This window comes from Remersonia thermophila, chromosome 5 (assembly GCF_042764415.1).
Source record: "Remersonia thermophila strain ATCC 22073 chromosome 5, whole genome shotgun sequence".
Classification (NCBI taxonomy): Eukaryota; Fungi; Ascomycota; class Sordariomycetes; order Sordariales; family Chaetomiaceae; genus Remersonia; species Remersonia thermophila.
Window position 1 is genome coordinate 767,910 of NC_092221.1, and position 21,721 is coordinate 789,630.

Below are 21,721 nucleotides of genomic sequence, written 5' to 3' on the forward strand. Positions count from 1 at the left end.
TCACATTCACGCCCAAGAAAAACCGTAGGGCAACGCGAGTGACCAAAAAGAAACCGCCTTGTCTTATTGAAGATACAATGCGCCATGTCATCATCCGGGCCAAAAAAAAGCTAGCCAAGGCCAAGTTAAATAGGTATACAAAAGGTTCATCTCTCCCATCCACCTCATCCATTCGCCTCTAGAGGAATTTACTCGGCCACCCAGATCGCCGCCATACCCATGCCCGTGCCAATGCACATGGACGTCAGACCAATCTTGCCGCCGGTCCTGCGCAGCTCGTAGAGGAGGGTCGAGACCTGGCGAGCGCCCGTGCAGCCCAGGGGGTGGCCGAAAGCGATAGCACCGCCCTTGGGGTTGATGCGCTCCTTGGGCAGGCCAAGCTCGTTGGCGCACCACAGGCACTGGCTGGCGAAAGCCTCGTTGATCTCGTAGATGTCGACGTCCTCCTTGGTGAGGCCCGTCAGCTCAAAGACCTTGGGGATGGCCTTCCAGGGGCCGACGCCCATGAGCAAGGGCGGCACGCCGACGATGGAGGCCTGGACGAACTTGCCCAGGATGGGCTGGCCGAGGCGCTCGGCGGTGGAGCGCTTCATGAGGAGAACCGCAGCGGCGCCGTCGCTGACCTGGCTGGCGTTGCCGGCGTGGATGGAGCCGTCCTTGGCGAAGGCGGGGCGGATCTTGCCGAGAGAGTCGACGGTGACGCCATCGCGGATGCCGTCGTCCTTGTCCACGACAACCTCCTTGGTCTCGCCCGACTTGGGGTCGGTGTACTTGACCTTGATGGGGTGGATCTCCTCCTTGAAGAGGCCGGCGGCCTGCGCCTTGACGGCCTTCTGGAAGGAGGCAGCGGCGAAGGCATCCTGAGCGGCGCGGGTGATGCCCCGGTCCTTGGCCATCTGCTCGGAGAGGACACCCATGGGCACCTTGCAGTTGGCAGCCTCGGTGTGGGACTCAAGGAGCTCGGAGAACTCGCCCACGGCACCGGGGCCGTAGTTGTTCGTCATGCTCTCGACGCCCGCGCCGATACCGATCTCGATCATGCCGGCCTTGATCTGGTTGGCGACGTCGACGCAAGCCTGCAGACCCGACGAGCACTGGCGGTTGAGCGTGTGAACGGCGGTCGAGATGGGGAAGCCGGCAACACTTCGTCTCTTGTTAGCATTGGGCTCCTGGAACTGAGGTTCTCCCTCACCAAGAAAAGGGAAAACGACAGAGAAACGCTCTAGGGATATTCAACTTACAGACTAGCAGCACGTGCCTCCGTGGCCATAGCACCAGGCGCCAGCACTGCGAAAAGAAACGCCTATTAGCGCGTGTTCTGACGTTCTCGTTGACATGATAGAAAAGGGGGGGCGAGGTAGAGCGGCAGGATGGGGCAGCGGGCGACAATACCATTGCCAACAACGATATCTTCAACCAGCTCCGGGTTGATCTTGGACCTCTCCAAAATGCCCTTCAGAGCGCCGGCCAGAAGATCGGAAGCCAAGGTGTCCTTGAAGGCACCCTTGCCGCCCTTGGTGAAGGCGGTGCGGAGAGCGGCGGTGACGACGATCTAGATCGGTCAGCCATGGGCCCGAATGACACGGAGACAGGTCCGTAATGTTCCTCAAGAAAGACCCAACACCATGCTCGTTGAAGAGACTGACGGCAGATGGGTTCCTTGATGACAGCTTGGTAGGTACTCACATCATCAGGGCGCTTCTCCAGAATGGCGGCCTTCCCCTTGGGGACACCACCGGAGATCTGGTTTCCGATCTGAGCAATCCTGTCGGCAGCTGTTCAAACATGCGTTAGCCGCTGCTTCAGTTTGATCTGTCGAGGGAAGACTCCTCACCACCCATCTTGAAGGTTGTGTGTTGGGATGTGTGAAATTAAAGGGGTTGCAACGGAGACCAGGGCGGCTGGGAGAAATGAACAAAAGGTGTGAAAAGTAAGAGAGGATAAAGATCGAGAGAAAAACACAGAAGCTGATGTTTGGGATGCCAGATTAATAAACGAGCTACGGCATTCCACTGGTCGGATGTCAAGCTGTTGCGGTGCCTCGGCGTCAGTGTCCCAGGTCTGTGACGTCTCGCACCCGGCCCGGCAAGATACCGAGGTATCCGGAATAGGAATAGTGCGAGCTGGGGTACCTTCCCCACCTCCACACCCCGACCCCATTCACATGCTCTTCAGGTGTTTTCCATGCTTGAGCCACATCCATGCACGATGGCGGCTTTTTTTTTTTTAAAAAAAAAAGAACAAGTTGGATATTTAGGTAATGTGCTGTTCCATGCTGTCGGTTCTGCATTGGACTGCAGTGTCCATACCGGCCTGGACGCGGATCATTTGCATCCAGGGATCTGGCAGGCGACTGGGGGTTCTAACAATGGAACCTTCCAAGCCAAGACTCACATGCCAAAGCTGACCATGCGGTGGGCGCACGGCGTGTCAGATGATGGAATTATCCGCCTCAGCGATTCAGGGAAACGCCCAATGCTGATGCTGATGCCGATGCCAATTCATGTTTTAAAGCTCGCTGAACTCCGAGATGCTGCATCTCGGAAAGACCAAGATACGTTGTCCCATCATGAAAGTCCCTAGGTATCCCTCTCCTGCACTTGTCCAAGCCATGAAGATGTCCGTTACCTTATCCAAGAGTTCTGGTCCCATTCGCCCACCCTTGCCAGTCCCAACGAAGGGATTCCTACCGAATTACTTGTGAAACGCCTTGACCTTTTCCACCTCGTCGTAGCTGCCCATGAAGATGCCGGCCTTATCATGGATATGCTCGGGCACAACATCCAGCATGCGCTTCATGTTGCTATCCACAGCCTGACCACCGGCTACAGGGGGATGTTAGCAGCAAGGTACTGTGGCAGAGGGAGAAAAAAAGACAAGAAAGACAAAAGAGAGGAAAAAAAAAGAGAAGAGAGAAAAAAAAGCAAAAGAGAAAAGGGGACAAGGGAACAATGGAAGGCCGCCAAAGAGGAAGGGAGGAGAGAAAATGGGAAAAGAGGAAAAAAAAAAAAAAAACAACCAAGGTCAACCAAACATACCATTCTCAAACACCATCGCCATCGGGGCGCACTCGTACAGGATCCTCAGCTTGCCCTTGGGGCTCTTCTTGTCGGCCGGGTAGGCAAAGATGCCTCCGTACAGCAGCGTGCGGTACGCGTCCGCCACCATGCTGCCGATGTACCGGGCGCTGTACGGCTTGCCGTTCTCCTGCGGCTGCTTGAGCGACTCAAAGTAGCCCTTGACGCGGTCGTCCCAGTAGAGCGAGTTGCCCTCGTTGACCGAGTAGATTTGCCGCGTCCGGGGGATGCGCATGTTGGGGTGGGTCAGGATGAACTCGCCGATGCCGTTGTCGAGGGTGAAGCCGTTGACGGTGCCCCCTTCTGTTTCCCTACGTCAGCGCCCGCGCCCTCCCCACTCCCTTTTTTTGTAAAAAAAAAAAAAAAAACAGAAAAGAAAAAAAAAAAAGAAAAACGGCAGGATGGGGCCGAGAAGCCTACTTTGCGTAATCACCAGCTGGGCGCTGGCGCCGTACATCGTGAACCCGGCGGCGACGAGCTCGCTGCCGGGCTTCAGGATATCCTCGGCCTTGCCCGTCGAGCCGTCGGCGAGCTTGTGGATGCCAAAGATGGTGCCGACCGAGACGCCGGCATCGAGGTTGGAGCTGCCGTCGATGGGGTCGCAGGCGACCGCATAGCGCGCCTGGGCGTTCTCCTTGAAGAAGATGATGTTCTCCTCCTCCTCCGAGACCAGGAGGGCGCACTTGCCGCTCGACCGCATGGCCTCGATGAACAGGTCGTTGCTGATGACATCGAGCTTCTTCTGCTCGTCTCCCGTGGTGTTGGAGGAGCCCGCCAGGCCGGTCAGGTTGACCAGCGTGGCTCGCCGGATGTAGTAGGCGATGGACTTGAACGAGAACTGGAGAGCATGGCAGAGGAGGCTGTTCCGACGGACCGTTTGTTAGCCAAGGGGGGAACGCCAATCGATTGGGAGCCGGCCAGGGACCAAGACGCACGTAAAGTCACCAGAGGCTTCTTTATGTTTTGTTTGCTCCTCGGTGAGGAACCGCGTGAGGGTAATGATGTTGGTGTTGACCTTCTCGGTCTCGTTTTGACCGTTGGCTGTCGTCGCGACCATGGTGACGGTTGTGCAAGGGTTTGTTGATGGCAAAGGGGAAGGGGAAGGGGGGGGGGGGGGGTAAGGGACGAGAAGCTCGGTGGATAATACGCAAGAAAGGATCTCGAGCGGTTCGTATGTGGGGTGGGAGGGTGCGGAGAGGGGGGGGCAACGGGAACAGCGTCTAAGAGATGACGACCGTTGGGAGGATTCCAACGACAGCTGAAGGTCAGGGAGATGGGTACTTATTTGGTACACAGCACGAAAACGAGCAACAGGGGCGAGCACAACGGACAGCGCAGGCATTCGACGGGGCCTGGCCAGCTTGGATCAGCTTCGTCGTCTCCCATTATCCCACCCGAACCCGTTGCTAAGTTATCATGGGGATTCCCATGCTGGGATCCGAATTCCGTTTATCCCCGGACCTGGCCCATCTATCTGCCTGGGAATCTGCCGTCAGCAGCACGCTGCTTCAGAGATGCCGCGAGTTTCGAATGATAGACGCGACTCCGGATCTTGCTCCCCGGCCACCCTCGGCAGAGCGCGGCTAACCAGTGAGGGGCGGGGACCCTGAGTGACATCATCCATTCCGGGGCGCCCGACAAGGGACGATCCGGGGATGGTTCTCGATACAAAGGAATCCTATCCAATGGCACACGCCTCAGAGGGCCCGTTAATTTCAGAACCAGCTTTGCCTTTCTCATGACCATCATCCATTGGCAACGAATGAGCTCTTTTTTTTTTTTTTTTTCTTGTTTTGTTTTCCTCGCTCCGGGCGAGAGGAACCGTCCTGTTGTTGCGTCCCGAAGGCTCGCCCGTTCCATTGGCACCCATCCGACCTCAATCCCGAAAAGAGCCGGCTTCGAGCGCCTCGTCCCGTGCGCCCGCTTCGAGAACCCCGGCAATGTCCGTCAACCATGTCTTGGCGGATGCAACACCCCTGCATTCTCCCATCACGTGCCGTCGTCAATGACATCCCTGTCTTCTCCTGGGCTGGCGTCTAGACCATCTGACCTTGATCACACGCAGACGGCACAGGTTCTGTTTGTCATGGTTGTGCCTCTTTGAGCGCCCTTTGGCGCGTGACTTGGATGGTTTTTTTTTTCTTCCTTCTGTTTCCCCCTTTTCACCTCCTTTTTTTGTTTTTCTTCTTGGCCATTGGCTTGTGCAACAGGGCCACTACGACACTCAAGCGGGGTGGTGCTTACACAGGACGCACGGGAGAGAGCCCGAATTCCATTGCGGGTAGCTGCAAGGTGTACTGCGTAATCAGCTGCTCTGCGAACATGTTTCGCCAACAAATAGGGCTAGGAGTAGGCCAGCCAGTCACGGGCCATAAAGTCCCTGACTTGTTGGTACCCAAAGTCCAGTCGGTGGTGCTTCCCCAGCCGCTCCATCGGTTCAGGCACTTCCAAATCGCGAGCGCCTTCGTAGTAGGTGAGGGGCGGCAAGCGGATGGCCTGCTCGTTGCCCTTGAACATGTACCCGTCCCCTGTTTCCATCATGGAGTGCCCAAGCTGGCATGTGCGGTAGCCGCTTCCAGCCGGTGCCGACGCCCTCCAATCGTCAAAGCCAAAGTTGGGATCTACCGCTGTGAACGCGCCGCCGATGGCGGTGCCCGTTCCGGGCCACGACCGCGGCGTCTCCTCCAGGGCCACTTCTATAACGGCGGTCATGCTGCCGACGTAGAAGCTTGGTGAGATGTCGCTGCCCCGAGCTAGCGACCACACGCCAAGGCTGTGGACGGTGCGCCTGCTGCCGGCGAAGAACTTGGCGTTGGGTCGACAATAGAGGCTCCGGCTGAGCCCATGGAAGGTGCACGGCAGGCCGCGAACATGGTCGCACCGCCCGCGGCGCTTAGCGGGAGAGCTAGCTGGCGGTTCCATAAACGGCTGATAGGGCTTGGGGAAGGGTGCTCTGTCTAAGCAGGGCAACGCCGCGGAGTAATGGTACGGCCTCTTGCTCCACCTGAGGTCAAACACTTGGATCGTGAGCGAGTCGTCCGCGCCCGCCACGAAGCGCTCTGTGCCGTACGCCATGAGGGTTTCGGCCGTGAACCTCGGGTCGACGTTGTCTTGGTACACCGTGTCGAACGGCGACGGCGTGCGCAAGTCTTGGAGCCTGCTTGTGTGAGCAAGGAGCAAGCAGCATCGTCAGCAGAAAAGGCTGCTTTACCTGATGGTCCCATCCCTCCACCCACTCAAGACGAGCCCGCCATGGCCTCCCGCGCTCGAGAGCGCACGAATAGGCTCCACGGACCTCGGGGAAATAAAGGCGTTCTCCTTGATGCCAAACTCGCTCACGAGCCGTTCGTTCTTTGCCGCCGCGTGCCATGTCCATCCCGAAGGCGTCAACGAGAGGTATTGAAGGCTCGCCTTGCCCCCGATGAACGCCAGCGCCAAGGTCTCTCCGTTTCCCAGCCACCGTGCATTGCACAGCTTCCCAGAGCGCCGAGAGAGGGAGCCATTGAGCCCTCTCGCAGCGTCATGAGCGAGCACAGCCGTGGACGAAATGTTGTTTCCGTCGGACACATCGTAGATGTTTAGCTCCGAGTGAGTAGTCGCCGCCAGCAGGCGCTGGTGGCTCGTCTCGACGACGTCCAATGACATGATGCTGTCTCCCGCGAACGCCGAGCTCCCGGAGGGGCTCTGCGACGAAGCCGGACGGAGGGTGGCGATGGCATCGCCAAAGGTGTCCGGCTCGGCCGAGAGCACGCTGAGGTGACCGTTGAATCTGCCACAGACCACGGCGCGCCTGTCGCCGAGCCCGATCACCTTGACAGACACCACATCGCCGTGGTTCTTCGCGAAGCCAAGCTCCTCCCCGTTCTTTTTGTGCCATGATATCGCAGAGGCCACTCCCTTGCCCCTGCGCTTTCGATGGCGCCCCGCGAGATGCGGCCCGCGCCCCCAAACGACCAATTCTTGCTTGGTGGCCGGGTCATGGTGGGCGTCCACGACAACCATGCTGGCATCTCCATGGCTCGCGACCCGCGGTGCTTGGGGGGCCCTGGCGGGAAGAATGGCCTGAAACCGCAACGCCCGCTTGTCCCAGCAGCGGCTCTGCCAGGTCAGCGATTCGGCCAGCTCGCGCCATGCGCCGCGCGTGGCCGGGCCGGAGACCGCCAGCGACGGAAACCGGCGGCGGACGAAAATCGACCAGGCCTCGTTGGTGACGAGGTGGTAAAGCCGGCGCGAGCTGAGGGCCAGAGACCCGAGGTCCCGCGCCGTGTCGAGGTGGGCAAATACGTGGAAGATGATGTCGTCGGGAAGGTCGACCAGACGGCGGACAGCCATTGTTTCAGCGGCGGGGGCGAACGGGGCCTGGAGCCGAATGAAGTTGATGGGCGGCCTGCACTCCTGGGGACGGCATGGATAGCATCCGGTTCGTGTATCCGATGAGAAATGCAAGGGTCAGAAGTTCTATCAGGCTGGCTGATGAAAGGCTCAACCCCTCCAACACGGGAGGAGGTGACAAGAAGCAGGCAACGGCAGAAGAAAAAGGCGAGATAAAATGACTGTCCGCAAACCTTGGCAAGCCAAACCGCCTTTGGTGGCTGTAGCTCGGGCTTCAGGTCAACGCTGCTCACTTGCTCCCTTGATTTCTGCTCATTGTTACTTGTAAAGTTTTATTTATTTATTTATTTATCTATTTGTGTGTTATACTTTTCTATTGATCTTCTCTCTTTTCCTCCCCCCCTTTTTGTTTTCTTTTTGTTTTCCTTTCTTCATCGCCAGTAAGTGATCATGGCAAAGTGCCAAGACGGTCGATTTGTTGATGCATACGGTTGATTTATCAACCTCGCTCCGGACAGCGGATTGGCAGGCCCACTTAAGATAGCTACACCAGGCTGCGGTCTCGGGTCCGTCCATCCCCGGATAGGTTGTCTTCTGTACCCTCAACCCCCAGGGCTTCATTCCCTTGGGTCCCTAGCGCTCAGAAATGGCTCCCTCCGACGCCCCGGGCCTTGTTGGTCTGGTCGTGGCTCTCCTTGCTCTCGGGTCGTGGCACTTTGTGATATACCCGGCCGTCTTCTCGCCCCTGCGTCGAATACCCAACGCACATTGGTCCGCCCCCTTCTCTCGCCTCTGGATCCTGTTCATTCGCTTCTCCCGCCGCGAGAACAGAACCCTTCTTGCTGTCCACCGCCGGCTGGGGCCTGTCGTGCGCATCGGCCCGCGCGAGCTGAGCATCAACGACCTCGAGGCCGTCCGCACAGTCTACCAGGGTGGCTTCGACAAGCCGGTGTGGTACGCAGTCTTTGACAACTATGGGTAGGTTCGTCGTGTGCGCCTGGAACCGGGCTGGAGGTGAGGGAGGGCAGTTACAGGCATCATGTGGCTCACTCGCCCTGTCCGAAGCGTGCCCTGTATGTTCTCGACGCGCGGCATGGCCGAACACTCGGCCAGGAAGCGACTGATCTCGCACGTGTATTCCAAGCCGTACATACACGCGAGCCCGGCTGTCGCCGCCCAGTCCAGCGCCATCTTGTTCGACAGGCTGCTGCCCATCCTGGAGGGTTCCGTCTCCAGGCCGTCCAGCCTCAACGTCATCGACATGTATTCGGTCTTCATGGCAGCCACCATGGACTTCATCGCTGGCTATATCTTTGGTCTTCGCAACGGGTCCAACTTCCTCCGTGACAAGGCGTACCGCAACCACTTCCTCGAACTGTACAAGGCCCGTAATGACTACGGCATCTACGATCAAGAGCTGCCCCGGCTGACTGCCTGGTGCCGGCGCCTCGGGGTGCCCTTGTGTCCCAGGTGGGTAGACGATGCCAACAGGGAGCTGGGCGAGTGGTGCCGGCGTCTCTGCGACGCGATGACGGGTAGCGAAGCCGCAGCCGAAGACGAAAGCACAGAAACGGCGGGCGCTGGCGACCGGCCGGTGGTATGGAAGGCCCTGGTCAGCGGGCTTGAGAACGAGGAGGCAAAGAACGGGTCGTCTTCCATCCTCTACCCCACGGCCCTCGCGAACCGTCGTCTTTCGATCGCCTCGGAGCTGTTTGATCACGTCCTTGCCGGGCAGGAGACCGCAGGGCTGACCCTGACGTACCTTGCTTGGCGACTCTCGCAATCTCCAGAGCTCCAAGCCCAGCTCCGCGCCGAGCTGCTCGCTCTCTCGCCCGGCCTGCGCGTCTCCGCAGACGGCCCCTCCCCCGCGATGCCGGACCCGAAGCAGCTGGACGGCCTTCCCCTGCTTCACGCCGTGCTGATGGAAACGCTCCGCCTCCACGCGCCCCTCCCCGGCGCCCAGCCGCGGCAGACTCCCGAGAAGGGCTGCCGCATCGGCCCGCACGAGGTTCCTGGCGGCGTCCGCGTCGCCGCGATGGCGTACGCACTGCACCGCGACGAGACCGCTTTCCCGGAGCCCCTGAAGTGGGACCCCGCGCGCTGGCTCCCGTCTGCGGCAAGCGAGGAGGAGAAAAGGCAGCGCAACCGGCAGTTCTGGGCCTTCAGCTCGGGAGGGAGGATGTGTATCGGCTCGAACTTTGCCATGCATGGTGAGTCGCGGGATGGCGCCGGATACATGTTGGGAAGATGTGCTGACGGCGTCGTAGAAATGAAGCTGATCACGGCGGCCATTTACTCCAACTACACGACTCATATCGTCGATGACGATGGTATGGAGAACCCGACAGATGGATACGCCAGCCGTCCCCGTCATGAAAGGCTGTTTCTGCGTTTGGAGAAGGTGGCCTAAGAAGGGCTCTTTGACTCGTTCATGCATGCCTAGTTGGATCAATGTCGCTTCCATGGATATGGATTGCAAACACCTAGTCGCGCCCCGCGTTTATCTGATACAAATCTTCTGAAATGATTCCGAAGCGGGAAGATGATTTGGTGTTTGGAGCCTTTTATACAGCGGTTTCTGTCCATGTTCAATCTCTGCCTGGATCAACACACCCACTAACAAACCGTTGAACAATATATGGGACGTCCTGAAACCGAGCAAAAGAAGAGCGGAACTACTAACCCATTCCATCCTCCTTTTCCTTTCTTTTCGGAAAAGGACCAAGAGCGGGTAGCCGATGTAGTTTGTCGTCGTCGTCGAGGATTCGGTTCGTCAACTCTGTGGAGCGTTTACTCGAAAAAAAAGGGAGCTCGTCCGGCACCTTGCCTGACGTAGGAGTGCGAGCCAGGAACAGTTACCACGTCTCACGTACAGAACTCTCTTGTTGTTCATGCCCCGTTTGTGTCTGCAAGAAGACGAAATCATGCAAGCCATGCATGTATGTACAATATATCCTCTTCAACACCGTCATGAGAACCAAAACCCCGAGCCAAAACCTTTCCAACCCCAGAACCGTTACCCCCTACCACCGCCGTCCGTAAACGTCATGCTCCTTCTTCCTTTGTACCTTTGTCCGCTTGATCATGTTCGCCACATCCCTTGCCACCTCCGCACCATCGCTGAAGCCGTAGCCGCCGGCGCCGGCCGGCGCCCTCGCATCATGCTTGAACAGCTCCAGGATCTCCTGCAGCCCAAGCTTGAGCTGGCCCTTCTTGCCCCGGGCTGCGCTCCCCTCGATCGTCGCCTCAGCCAGCTTCCTCTTCTTCTCCTGTAGCTCCAGGATCCTCTCCTCCACCGTCCCCTCCACCGTCAGCTTGTACACGACCACGTCCACCGTCTGCGTCAGGCGGTGAACGCGATCGATGGCCTGCTCCTCAACGAAGGGGTTCCAGAAGGGCTCGATGATGACGACGCGCGTGGCGGCGGTCAGGTTCAGGCCGAGCGAGCCGCACTTGAGCGAGCAGAGCAGGACGCGCGTGCGGGGGTCGGTGCGCAGCGCCTTGAGGGCGGCCTCGCGCGCGTCGTTGGCCATCTTGCCGTCGTAGCGGACCGCGCGGAGGGACGGCATCTTGGCGGCGAGGAAGGGCTCGATCAGGTCGAGCATGGAGGTGAACTGGGAGAAGATGATGAACTTGTGTTCGGAGGCTTCGCGGCGGAGGATGGAGACGAGCTCGCGCATCTTGGCGGAGGTGAGGACGTCGGAGCCGCTAGAGTCCGAGTCATTTTCGTCGTCGTCGTCGTCGTCGTCGTCGTCGTCGTCACTGTCGTTCTTTTTGCGCGGCTTGGTAGGTCGTCGCCCGCGGCGTCGGACGGGGAGGTCATCGTCATCGCTCTCGTCGTCGTCCTCGCTCTCATCGTCGTCGTCATCATCATCATCGGACGAGTCACTGTCGCTCTCCACCTTCACCGGCTCGGAGCGCGTGCCGAGCTTCGATATCGACACAAACGTGTCCTCGTCCGAGTCGGAGCCCGATCCGGAACCCTCCTCTCCCACCGACACGTCCTCGTCCTTGACGATGAAGCTGTCCAGGTTGCTCCCATCCTCTTCGTCCTCCTCCTCGGACGGATGGTCCGAGTCCTCCGAGGCGATATCCTCCCCTCCGCCCTCCGCGTTTTCATCCTCCTCGCCTCCCGCCTTCCCCAGCCGCAGCGGGCCTTGCTCGTCCTCGGGCACCAGCCAGCTGCCCTCGAGCTCCTCGTCCTCGTCATCGCTATCCGTGACGATCTTGCGCGCCTTCGACTTCTGCCGCTTGTCCATCTTCTCGATCTTGATCTCCTCCGTGACCACGCTCACCTTGCGACCCTTCTTCTTGTTCTTGACCCGTTCGTCCTTGGCGCTCTTGATCTTGCGGAGGCTCTCGGTGCAGTCCCTGCAGCGCGACAGCCCCTCGTTCACCTCCTTCCTCGACAGGTCGCTCAGGCACATCTCGCACTGCTTTGCCCGGATGCCCATGCTGCCAAACGCATCGGCCAGCGCGTCGAGGTCGTCGTCCGCGGCGGCCTTCGCCTTGGGCGGCGGCTTCTCCGCCACGGCCCCCGGGTCCAGCGCGTCGTGGTCCTTCTCCAGCTTCGTCTCCGCCAGGTGCGGGTGGTTGCACGCCTGCCGCAGCCGCAGCAGCAGGACCAGCGCGTTGGCGTAGTTGACGGCCTGGCCTCTCATCATCTTCTGGAGGCTCCTGTCGGCGCGCTCCTCGAGGCGGTCGTAAAACTCGCGCTCGGCGGGCGAAAACTTGGTCTCGACCGTGACCACCTTGCGCTGGGTCACCTTGAACGCCGGCTTGGGCGCCTCCTCGGGCTCGCGGCCCTCGGCCTGGGCCTTCTTTGCGGCCTCCTCCAACGCCTTCTTGCCGCCGGCCACCAGCGCGCCCTCCTCTTTGAGGATCTCCTTGGTCCGCCGCTTCATAAAGCACCGCAGGATCGCGTGGAGCCGCTGGATGGCGATGTGGCCCTTGCCGCTCTTCATCGGGGCGTCGATCTTGTCGCGCCACTCGGCCAGGTCGTCGTAGGGCGGGATGCGCAGGAAGTGGACGAGCGACTGCAGCTCGTCGAGGTTGTTCTGCATGGGCGTGCCCGTCAGGCACCAGCGGTACTCGGCGCGGAGGGCGCAGCAGGCCTTGGTGGCCTTGGCGTTGCGGTTCTTGATGCTGTGCGCCTCGTCGAGGATGACGCGGAACCAGTGGATGCCGAAGCAGCCTGCCTGGGGTTTCTTGGCCGGGTCCGGGTGGCTGTTCCCGTGCTCGGAGACGAGGATCTGGTAGGTGGTGATAACCACGTCGTACTTGGCGAGGTCCTGAGGGTCTTTGGTGCGCTGGGGTCCGTGGTGGACGCACACGCGGAGCTTGTGGTCGTCGGATACCTTGTCCTTGATCTCGGCCTCCCACTGGCGGATGAGGGCGAGGGGGGCCACCACGAGGGTTCCCTTGCTGACCTTGTCGTAGTGCGGCTTCCAGGCGTCCGACCCGGGCTCCGGCTTCCGGTGGGTGACGATGAGCGAGATGCTTTGGAGCGTTTTCCCGAGGCCCATGTCGTCCGCCAGGATGCCGCCGTTGGTCACCTTGCCCTTGCCCTTGCCCTTCTTCCCCGGAATCTTGGTCATCTCCCTCGAAAGCAGCCACCGGACGCCGTCGACCTGGTGGGGCAGAAGTTTCACCTGAATGCCCTCCAGCACACCGCGATCGAGGTCCTTGAGAAACTGGACGGCCTCCTCCTTGTCTTGCTCGTCCTTTTCTGTCTCTTCCTTTTTCTCTTCCTTCGCGCCCTTGCCTTCCTTGTCTTTCTCTTCTTCTTCTTCCTCCTCTTCGTCGTCATCCAAGCTACCCTCAAGAAGCGCCTTCAGGTCCGCCGACGCTTTCGCAGGATCCGTGTAAAACACCTTGTCGGCATAGGCTCCCCCTGCTGGCTGGGTGTACTGGTAGCCCGAGGAGGGGAGGGCGTCCTGGCTCAGCGAGCTAAACATGGGCATGGCGGGCTTCTTGGGCTCCGACTTGGGTTTCAGCGGACCGGACTTCCTATACAGGTCGCTGTGAAACTCGGGACGGGTCTTGCGCTGGATAAACATGTGGTTCGGGTCTTTGGGCCGCTGGGGGAAGCGAGAGACCAGCTGCGTGGGCTGGCCAAAGGTGGGTGTCGCCGTGGGGGCGGGCATGCCGGGGGTTCGGATGATGGGGGTTCCGGGGCTGTAGGTGAGGTCGACGACCTCGCGGGGTTGGGTGTTGCTGGGCTGGCTGCTGCGCTTCATCGGGGTCGAAGGAGCAGGCGGGCCGAGCGACATGCTGGCGGCCTGGGAGCTGAGCAGCTCCAGGTCGTCGTCGCTGAGCGACTCCTTCCGGAGACGAGCCATGACGTCGGCGGGAGCGGCGGCTTCGGGGTCGGAGACGGCAACGGACGTCTTGGAGACGGAGGTGAGGGATGGCGATGACCTGCACCAGGTCGCAGAAGCTTTTTTTCGGCTGGGCACGAGACAGGCGTGGGTTTTGGGTGCTTATGGTCGCTACGCCCCGCCTATGTTTGCTTGAGACGTAGCGTTGATGTTCGTGTTGGGAGGCGAAACCGGAGTCAGGTGTTCGTTCTGCAAATCCCAAAGCCGTCAATTGTCTGCTGCCGTCGTTCTAGATCCAACATGGCCGGTCCGAGGTGGAGCGTTACCAATAAAATACTCTGTGCTTCATCGGCGGGTTTCTTCTACCATGGCTGGCCGCAAATGAGGTTGTGACACGCGCAGGCCGTGGTCAAGCCGAGAGCTGCGAACAATGCATTGTCTGTGTTTACTGAAGCGGTTGTTTGTTCCCGGTTGTGTGGCTCCCAAGGCAACCAACCGACGTCGCCGCACCCCGCGCTGTTACCCCGCAACCCTAACCCTCCAGCCAGGAAGCCCACTAATACAACATATAATGCATGTCGGGTCGGGCAGAAGATGAAAAGCCTGGGTCGAGCATAAGACACAAGCAAACAGTGTTGGTTTTTTTTTTCTCATTCTCTCAAATATTCGAGTAGATGTCCGTCATGTGTCAGTTGTTACTATTTTTTTATTTTGTATTTTTTTTTCTCAATGGGTCTTGCGGGAGGGAAGACGCCTCTGACTTCCCACTCTTGCAGTTGACCATCCAAGCAACAAACACCCATAGAGGGACCTATCGACCACCACCAAAAACTATAAATACAGCAGACAAACAATGTGCAAGACGAAGAAAAGCTCTGTGTGTGTCATTCGTATCATTCCTTGAGGCCTTCAACCCCAGGCACCATAAAAACGCCACCCAATGCTCTAATATAGATCATCACCGCCCAACCACCCATCCGCTGGACTCCGAAGAAGCGAAACCCATCCAACCTCCCCTGCTCTCCCTTTTTCTTGGTTACCTGGTTCCCAAAACACAACCAAATACACCTCCCAACACCATACCCGTTGACACCATGCGCCCGGTCACGGCACAACGATCAAATCGTCATCATCGTCCAAATCTAGCACCACCTCCCTCCGCATCTTGGCCGCCGCCGAGAGCGGTTCGCCCAGGCTCTCGCGGCCCGCCTCGCGGATCCCCTTGTCCGTCAGGAACCGCGTCTTCTTCCGCACGGGCGACTTGTCCCCCGCGAGCGGGTGGGCGAGCGGGCGCCCGACGCGACGCTGCTCCCGCCGGCGTCCGACGAGGCGCCCGCCGGGTTCAGGGAGGGGATGTCGCGGCCTCCCAGGATGCCCCGTCGCGGCTCCGACTCTCCGGAGGTGTTCGACCCGGACCGAGCCCGCGTCCCGTCGAGCCGCTCCCCTCCCGCATCCGCGCCAGCTTGGTCGCCAGCCCGGCGCCCCATCCCAGCGCGGGGCGCCCGGCCGCAGCAGCGGCGGTCCCGAGCGGCCGGGCGCTGGCGGTCGTGGAGCACGAGCCCGACGACTCGGGCCGCTTGCGCTTGATAGACCCACCCATCCCGTTCTGCGTCGTCGACAGCGGGGCGGCGAGGCTGATCTTGGCCTGCTCGGCGGTTCGGCGGCCGACGAGGCCGAGCGCCCTGGCGTCTCGTCGTTGTGGCTGCTGCGGCTGCGGTTGGCTGTCGCCGAAGGAGAAGGAGGCGGAGGTCGTGGCGGAGGAGGAGGGGGGAATGGCGGAGGAGAAGGACGAGGTGGTGGTGATGGCGGAGGAAAAGCTCGATCCAAGCGTGGTACCGTTGGTGCCGGTGGTAGTGGTAGTGGTGGTGGTGGCGGCGGCGGTGGAGCGAGTGGCCGCGCGGGTCATGTAGTCCCTTCCCGCCCCCGTGCCCGCCTCGGCGAGGCGGCGGGCCATGTCGCGCTCCTTTTCGCGCTGGGCGAGGCGGCGCTTGATGGCCTCTTCGCGTTCCCGGCGGTCGGCGATGCCGGTGAGACGCTCGTCATCCGGGTCGGTGCCACGGAGCCCGAAGCTGACAAAGTAGCTGCTCTGGGTGAAGCGATCGTAGCGGGCGGCGGCGACCGCGGCGGCGGCACCACCGCTCCCGCCATGCTGCAGCCGCCGACCAGCGGTGTCTGCCCTCGAGCGGGGGCCGCTATCGGAGCCGAACCCGGCGGAGGAGCTGAGCTCGAGCCGTGAGCTCCGCGCCTTGCGGACCGCCTGGTTGGTGTGGAACTCGCAGAACTCGGTGCGCTTCGCGTTGACCCAGCTGTTGCAGTAGGTGCCGTCCTTGCGGACGCTTTTGCAGTAGCCGATGTCGCGGGCGTTGCCGATCTCGAGGATGGTGTCGTCGTCCGAGTTGATGACGAGGCCGAAACGGTTGGTGGCCTCGCGTCCTGGCGGCGGCGGGAGGATGCCCGGGTTCAGGATGGCCACCACGGTGCCGGGGGTCAGCTTCCAGAAGCGCTCGAAGCCCGAGTTGAAGAGGAAGAGCTCGACCTCGAACTCGAGGTCGACGAGCGTTATGACCATGTACTTGCCGCGGTCCTGCTGCTTCCCCTCGGTTCCCGGGCCGGGCCGGTGGCTGCGAGGTTCCGACTTGGTGGCGACAATGGCGAAGACGACGACGTCGGTTTCGTCGTCCGGAAACGACCAGTCGGGCGCCTTGACCTGGCGGAGCAGGTCTTTTAGGAGGTACACCTTCTTCCCCGAGACGGCGCGCGCCAGCACGTTATGCGGCAGAATCCGCTTCGAGAGCTGCAGCCCCGAGTACGGCTCGATGGCGGGTTCCGAGCCGCCGGGGCTCCCGGTAAACGAGGCCGTGAAAGAGTTGCCGGCCGAGCTCGGTTGCGTCGAGCGCAGGCCAGGATCCGTGTTGCTTCGCGCGAGACCAGGAGGCTTTCCCACGGAAGCCAAGATCTGTTCTCGCGTGTACTCTTGCGGTCTGGAAGGGAGCTCGGGGACGTCTTGGGCCTTGGCCTTGTACTCCTCCATCTCCTGGCGGGTCACGGCGAAGGCCGTGCTTCGCGCCTTCTGCGCCCTGTCTCGCCTCTCCTGCCGTGCCGTTTCCTCGGACCGCGCCTGTGCGAGGCGTTCGTTGAAGCTCAGAGGCCGGGTCGACTCCTGCGACGAGCTCACCGTCGAGTTCGTCCTCCGGAGGTAGCCGCCTAGCCGCTCCCCCTGCCGAGACGCGTTGAGCGTCGTCCGGCTCGGCGCCCTCTTGAGCGAGACATCGGCACCCTTCAGGCCCTTGTCGATGCCGAGCAGCACCCTCTGCGGCGAGGTCTGGACGTCCGAGCCGGGCCTCAAGTTTCTGACGGGCGAGGCGGGGACCTGGACGAGGTCCCTCGAAGCATCCCTCTCCATGCGATCCCGCACCGCGGCCACCGCGGCCAGCTTGGACTGCAGCGGGATGCCTTCGTGCTTCTCGCCAGCGTCGGCCGTCCCCGTCCCGATCCCCGTCCCCGTCCTGATCCCCGTCCCAGCTCCTGCCGACCTTAGCTCGGCCGTGGCCTTCCTCGCGGCCTTGGCGGCCTGGAGCTTCTTCAGCCTGAGCTTGGCCTGGATGGCCTGGAGCTTCAGCTGCAAGGTCTCCTCGTCCTCCTCGTCGTCCAGGTCCATTCCATCAAACAGCTCATCGTCGGCGCCGGCCGTGGCGGATCTCGAGGCGAAGGCGGGGATCGAGCGGGAGGATCGCAAGCGGCTCGGGGATGGTGAAGGCGACGAGCGCTCGGCCATGCGACGGAGCTTCTCGCGGCCGCTGGGGGTGCTCATGAGCACATCGTGGGGCGACTTTGGCGGCCATTGGGCGGCCATGGCGACGATGGGACTTGGCTGCTCCGGGGGAGCGTAGTGCCCCTCACTCACTCAGGCCGGCGTTGGCGGGACCAAGTCGGTGTGGTGGGTGGAGAGGCTCGACAAGAAACAAGAAAGACGGGCAAAAAAAAGAAAGACGGATTCACCGCCTATCTTGCCGGTCTGGTGGAACGGTGAGGTAAGGTGAGAGCCCCGAAACGCAGCGTCGTGGTAGTGGGTGTGGTTGTTGTCGCTGGTGCGCGCGGATGCATGTGTCAGGGTGCCCGCGCTACAGGAACCAATTAATGCGCGACATGTGCGACAACACAGCAACCAAGGTCGGGAGGGTGCGGGGGCGCATTGGCTGGGTACAAAAAAAACCACCGAAAGAGACAAACAGAACTCTTGGGATGGTTTGCTTGTCGTCACGAGAACCGGCAGGCAGGCGATCTTGCGACGGGGGAAGCGATAAGGTGTTCGCTTGCTCGATAAGGTTGGCGTTGCGGTTGACGGCGTGGTTTGGCGTTGGGAGAAGACGACGAAACCTCGAAAAGCGGCGCGCTTGACTCGAAGCGTATTGGTGGTAAAATTGCGAAATTACCGTTTTTTTTTTCTGTTTTGTGGGCTTGCAAGGGAGAGGAAAGAAACGCGTCTGCCACTCGCGTCTTGCCTAGCGCGCGTGTCGGACGCGTCGCTTCCTTCCCACGGCCGGGCCCGGATGGCATGCAGGAGGTCTTGGCACTCTTTGGGCTTGGCGCTCCGTCTTGGCACTTTAACCCTAATGGGGAACCGGGGGAAACTGGGGAACTCGGGGGGGATCCGGGGCTTTGGATTGCCCACAGCATTAACGCAACTTACACACGAGAGCCCCGAACACAGCGTGGGACCCTATTATTCCATGTTGTAAATCAACACCCGCAAAGCCCATGTCCTCATTCCGCTGACCATTGCATTGGGAATCCTCAATTCTTTCCTTTCCAAAGGTTGTTTGTAGTTTTGGACGCCACTAGAACTGGGACTTGAACAACGCCACAAACCATGGCCAGAACGCGCTCCAGCAAAGGCGCGTCGGCCACCAAGGGTGGTGACCAGAAGAAGAGCAGCACCAGCACAACAACGTCTAGCTCTGCCTCCTCGTCATCCGTGTACGCCCTCCCCGAGACCAGCAACAACCCCCCCAAGCTCTTCATCCTGCCCAAGTCCGCCTCCCCCTCGGCCCGCGTCATCACCCTCCAACACCCGCGCTACCACCGCCCCGCCCGCTTCCTCGTCTGCCCCAAGGCCGGCTTCTTCGAGTTCACGGCCGTCTCCCCGCCCAACTCCGCCCCGCGGAGCTGGCTCCTCCAGCCCGTGCCTCCCGCCGCCGCCGCCAACCCCGACCGGGCGGCCCAGACCACCCAGATCACCCAGTCCCCCGCCCTCTACCTCGCCACGCCGTACGACCCGCTGTTCCTCCTCCTCCCGGCCCTCTTCGCCGGCGATGCGTCCGATGCCAAGAGCAAGAAGCGCATGTTCCTCTCCCTCGACGACCACCTCGACGCCATCCCCGCCCCGGGATCGGGCCCTGCCAGCGACGACGGCGCCGACAATGCCAGCAGCCCCCTGGCCGCTCTCCTCGCCTCCTCCACGGCCCTCCGCCGGCTGGTCGAGTCCCGCATGCGCGCCGTCTGCGACGTCGTCCGCGCCGGCGACGACGACATGTTCCGCGCGAACGAGGGGAAGCTGCTCGCAGAGCTGCTGGGTAAGGCGAGGCGGATGGTGGGCGCGGACGGGGACGCGACCGCGTCGCCGGGAGGCAAGAAGCGGAGGCTGCCGGCCAGCATGGAAGAGCGGTTTGTGAGGCGCGCCTTGGAGGCGCCGGTGCTGGGTGTGAGAGTCCCCCGGGGAGGCCCGTCGGCCACGACCACAACCACGACGACGACGACGACGACGACGACGGAGGAGGGGTCAGGAGGAGAAGGAGGCGAGGAGTCGCAGGCGAGCGACTCCTCCGTCGACACGGCCGCAAGCAGCGAGTCGACCGCCACGGCCGTCAGCGCCGTCACGGCGGCGACGTCGGTCGCGGCGGCCGAGGACGAGGCCGTCACGAGCGCCATCGCCGCGTCGGACACGGTGGTCTCCCTCCAGCGGATGCGCGTGGCGTTCGACTTCATCCTCTCCAGCTGCGTCACCCCGGCCGTCGCCGAGCTGCTCCGCGCCGAGCTTGCCAAGGGCACGGCGGCGGAGGCGGTCGACTTCGCCCCGCTGGACGACTACCTCGCGCTGCTGGCCAAGCTGCGGCAAGAGGCGGCGGCCGCCCGGGCCAACGACTTCTCGCGCAAGCGAGAGGCCGACGAGGAGGCCGACGAGCGGGCCGAGAAGAAGCGCAAGAAGGAGGCCGAGGAGAAGGCCAAGAAGCAGAACATGAGCCGGGGCGTCAAGAATCTCATGAAGGTGGATACGAAGGGGATGAAGAAGATGAGCGACTTTTTCAAGCCCAAGGCGGCCTAGTCCGCTGGAAAGGGAAAGGACTTGGATATCTGCCATGGTAGACTTTCTGCTCGGGACGGGTTTGTCTTGGTCTTGTAATATGGACGGACGAGTTTGGGTTGGGGCGGTTAAGACGGCGTTTGGGTAGGGTGGGGTGTAAGGAAGGGAGCTGACAGGCACGGCTTCGTCTTCGTAATTTGGATTCTTTTTCTTTGTCCCGTCCACAGGGAGTCGGCTTCACCTCACACCTCTTCCCCTCGCTCCTCTGCCATACCCGAACCCACCCCTACCTATTCCCGACGCGTTCCTCGAGCTCGCGGTGCTGCTCGACGTGGTGTCCGCGCTGTGAAGCGCCGACGAGCCCGTCGTCGCGCCGCCGACGCGGGACGACACCCCCCTCACCCTCCCCCTCGTCACCCCTCGCCCGAGCCCGCTCCCGCGAGCCGAGGAACCGGCGCCCGCCGTCCCGGCCGCCCGGCGGCGCTCCTCCTCCTCGGCCCTGGCGCGGGCCTCCTCGCGTCGGCGCTCCGCCTCGGCCGCCTTCCTCTCGGCCTCCTGCTGCTTTTGCAGGGCCTCGGCCTCCATCTCGACGAGGTCCTGCGTGGCGCCCTTCCAGGAGGGGTTGAGGATGAGGCGCTGGTTGTGCTCGGTTTGGGAGAGGATGCGGGTCCATGTGTTGAGGAGGGTGGAGGCGTTATCGACCGTTTTGTGGACCGTCTGCGGTGGGAGGAAGGGAGGGGGGGAGGTTAGCATTCATCGTTGCGCCGGCACGGCATGTGTTGGGGGTCTACATGGGTCCTAGGTCATAGACAGACGGGAGTCATGAACAGGTAGTACTTTGCTCTGGATGACAGAGGAGAACAAAAGGAGGCAAAAAAAAAAAAAAAAAAAAAGGAACAACAATAACGCACATTCATATTCCCCTTTGCCCGCTCCAGCGTCCCAATGAACCCCTCAATCACCTCGTTGATCTTGCGGATGCCCTCCAGCTCCTTGCGCAGCGCCGCCTCGCGAGCCTCATCCGTGTCGAACCGCCCCTCCGAGCCGGCCGGGTTCTTGGCCCGACCCGGCACAGGAGTCTGCGGCGACGCAAACGACAGGTCTTCGTCGTGGTCGGAGCCGTAGAAGTCGTCGGCCATGGTGGCGGCTGGACTGGGCAGGCCTAAAAAAAGAAAAGCACAGCTTTTCCAATGTCTTGGTCTAGAGATCGGACTCGACGGCACGGCACGCCAGCGCGGGTGTCTTCTCGACAGGGGCCCCAAAAACCAGTGGATGGTGTTTGTCTCAGCGGTGGGCGGTGGGCGGAGAGCGGAGGGGATGACGTTGCTTTGTTGACTTTTGCGACGTACGACGATGCGTTGTTGAGCTGGGATTGGAGGGGGAGGGGTCTCGGGATGGGTCTCGCATGGGTCTTGGCATTTTTTTGCTGCAGAGCAGAAAACCAGGGCAAGGACCAGACCTGGCCTGACCTGACCTACGGTACAGGGCCTGACGGTCAATGCCTTGACGCGTCTCGAAAAGTGGGGCAGGGTATTTTCGCGTTTTCGCGTCGTGTTTGTTAATGGGGTGACCAGGGTTAACAGGGAGGCTGGGGTCGGGCGGGGAGGGTTAGGAGTCCCAGCCCGACGAGACCCAATAGGGGAGGCTGGTCAGGCCAGGGCGGTTCCCCCCCCCCCCATGAACAAGAAGCT

At 61.3% G+C, this 21,721-nt stretch overlaps 8 protein-coding genes across 8 annotated transcripts; 2 read left to right on the top strand and 6 right to left on the bottom strand.

The window, feature by feature from the left end:
* Nucleotides 1–188: 188 nt before the first annotated feature.
* Nucleotides 189–1,841, bottom strand: VTJ83DRAFT_5436 (uncharacterized protein; the record flags this gene model as incomplete). Its single annotated transcript, XM_071012036.1, has 5 exons — nt 189–1,143; nt 1,242–1,287; nt 1,393–1,552; nt 1,687–1,775; nt 1,835–1,841. The coding sequence occupies 5 exons, from the start codon at nt 1,839–1,841 to the stop codon at nt 189–191; spliced, it is 1,257 nt and encodes a 418-aa protein (XP_070864811.1).
* An 853-nt stretch (nt 1,842–2,694) lies between these two features.
* On the bottom strand, nt 2,695–4,134 carry VTJ83DRAFT_5437 (uncharacterized protein; the record flags this gene model as incomplete). Its single annotated transcript, XM_071012037.1, has 4 exons — nt 2,695–2,825; nt 3,039–3,380; nt 3,498–3,937; nt 4,013–4,134. 4 exons carry the CDS (start codon nt 4,132–4,134, stop codon nt 2,695–2,697), a joined length of 1,035 nt encoding a protein of 344 aa, XP_070864812.1.
* Nucleotides 4,135–5,420: 1,286 nt separating this feature from the next.
* On the bottom strand, nt 5,421–7,409 carry VTJ83DRAFT_5438 (uncharacterized protein; the record flags this gene model as incomplete). The annotated part of the gene is made up of 2 exons (XM_071012038.1): nt 5,421–6,234; nt 6,289–7,409. 2 exons carry the CDS (start codon nt 7,407–7,409, stop codon nt 5,421–5,423), a joined length of 1,935 nt encoding a protein of 644 aa, XP_070864813.1.
* A 646-nt stretch (nt 7,410–8,055) lies between these two features.
* On the top strand, nt 8,056–9,819 carry VTJ83DRAFT_5439 (uncharacterized protein; the record flags this gene model as incomplete). Its single annotated transcript, XM_071012039.1, has 3 exons — nt 8,056–8,387; nt 8,475–9,619; nt 9,677–9,819. The coding sequence occupies 3 exons, from the start codon at nt 8,056–8,058 to the stop codon at nt 9,817–9,819; spliced, it is 1,620 nt and encodes a 539-aa protein (XP_070864814.1).
* Nucleotides 9,820–10,432: 613 nt separating this feature from the next.
* Nucleotides 10,433–13,750, bottom strand: VTJ83DRAFT_5440 (uncharacterized protein; the record flags this gene model as incomplete). Its single annotated transcript, XM_071012041.1, has 1 exon — nt 10,433–13,750. The coding sequence occupies one exon, from the start codon at nt 13,748–13,750 to the stop codon at nt 10,433–10,435; it is 3,318 nt and encodes a 1,105-aa protein (XP_070864815.1).
* A 1,083-nt stretch (nt 13,751–14,833) lies between these two features.
* VTJ83DRAFT_5441 (uncharacterized protein) lies at nt 14,834–17,582 on the bottom strand (the record flags this gene model as incomplete). Its single annotated transcript, XM_071012042.1, has 2 exons — nt 14,834–15,267; nt 15,326–17,582. 2 exons carry the CDS (start codon nt 17,580–17,582, stop codon nt 14,834–14,836), a joined length of 2,691 nt encoding a protein of 896 aa, XP_070864816.1.
* A 1,017-nt stretch (nt 17,583–18,599) lies between these two features.
* On the top strand, nt 18,600–20,051 carry VTJ83DRAFT_5442 (uncharacterized protein; the record flags this gene model as incomplete). The annotated part of the gene is made up of 1 exon (XM_071012043.1): nt 18,600–20,051. The coding sequence occupies one exon, from the start codon at nt 18,600–18,602 to the stop codon at nt 20,049–20,051; it is 1,452 nt and encodes a 483-aa protein (XP_070864817.1).
* A 216-nt stretch (nt 20,052–20,267) lies between these two features.
* VTJ83DRAFT_5443 (uncharacterized protein) lies at nt 20,268–21,169 on the bottom strand (the record flags this gene model as incomplete). Its single annotated transcript, XM_071012044.1, has 2 exons — nt 20,268–20,747; nt 20,942–21,169. 2 exons carry the CDS (start codon nt 21,167–21,169, stop codon nt 20,268–20,270), a joined length of 708 nt encoding a protein of 235 aa, XP_070864818.1.
* Between the last annotated feature and the right edge of the window lie 552 nt (nt 21,170–21,721).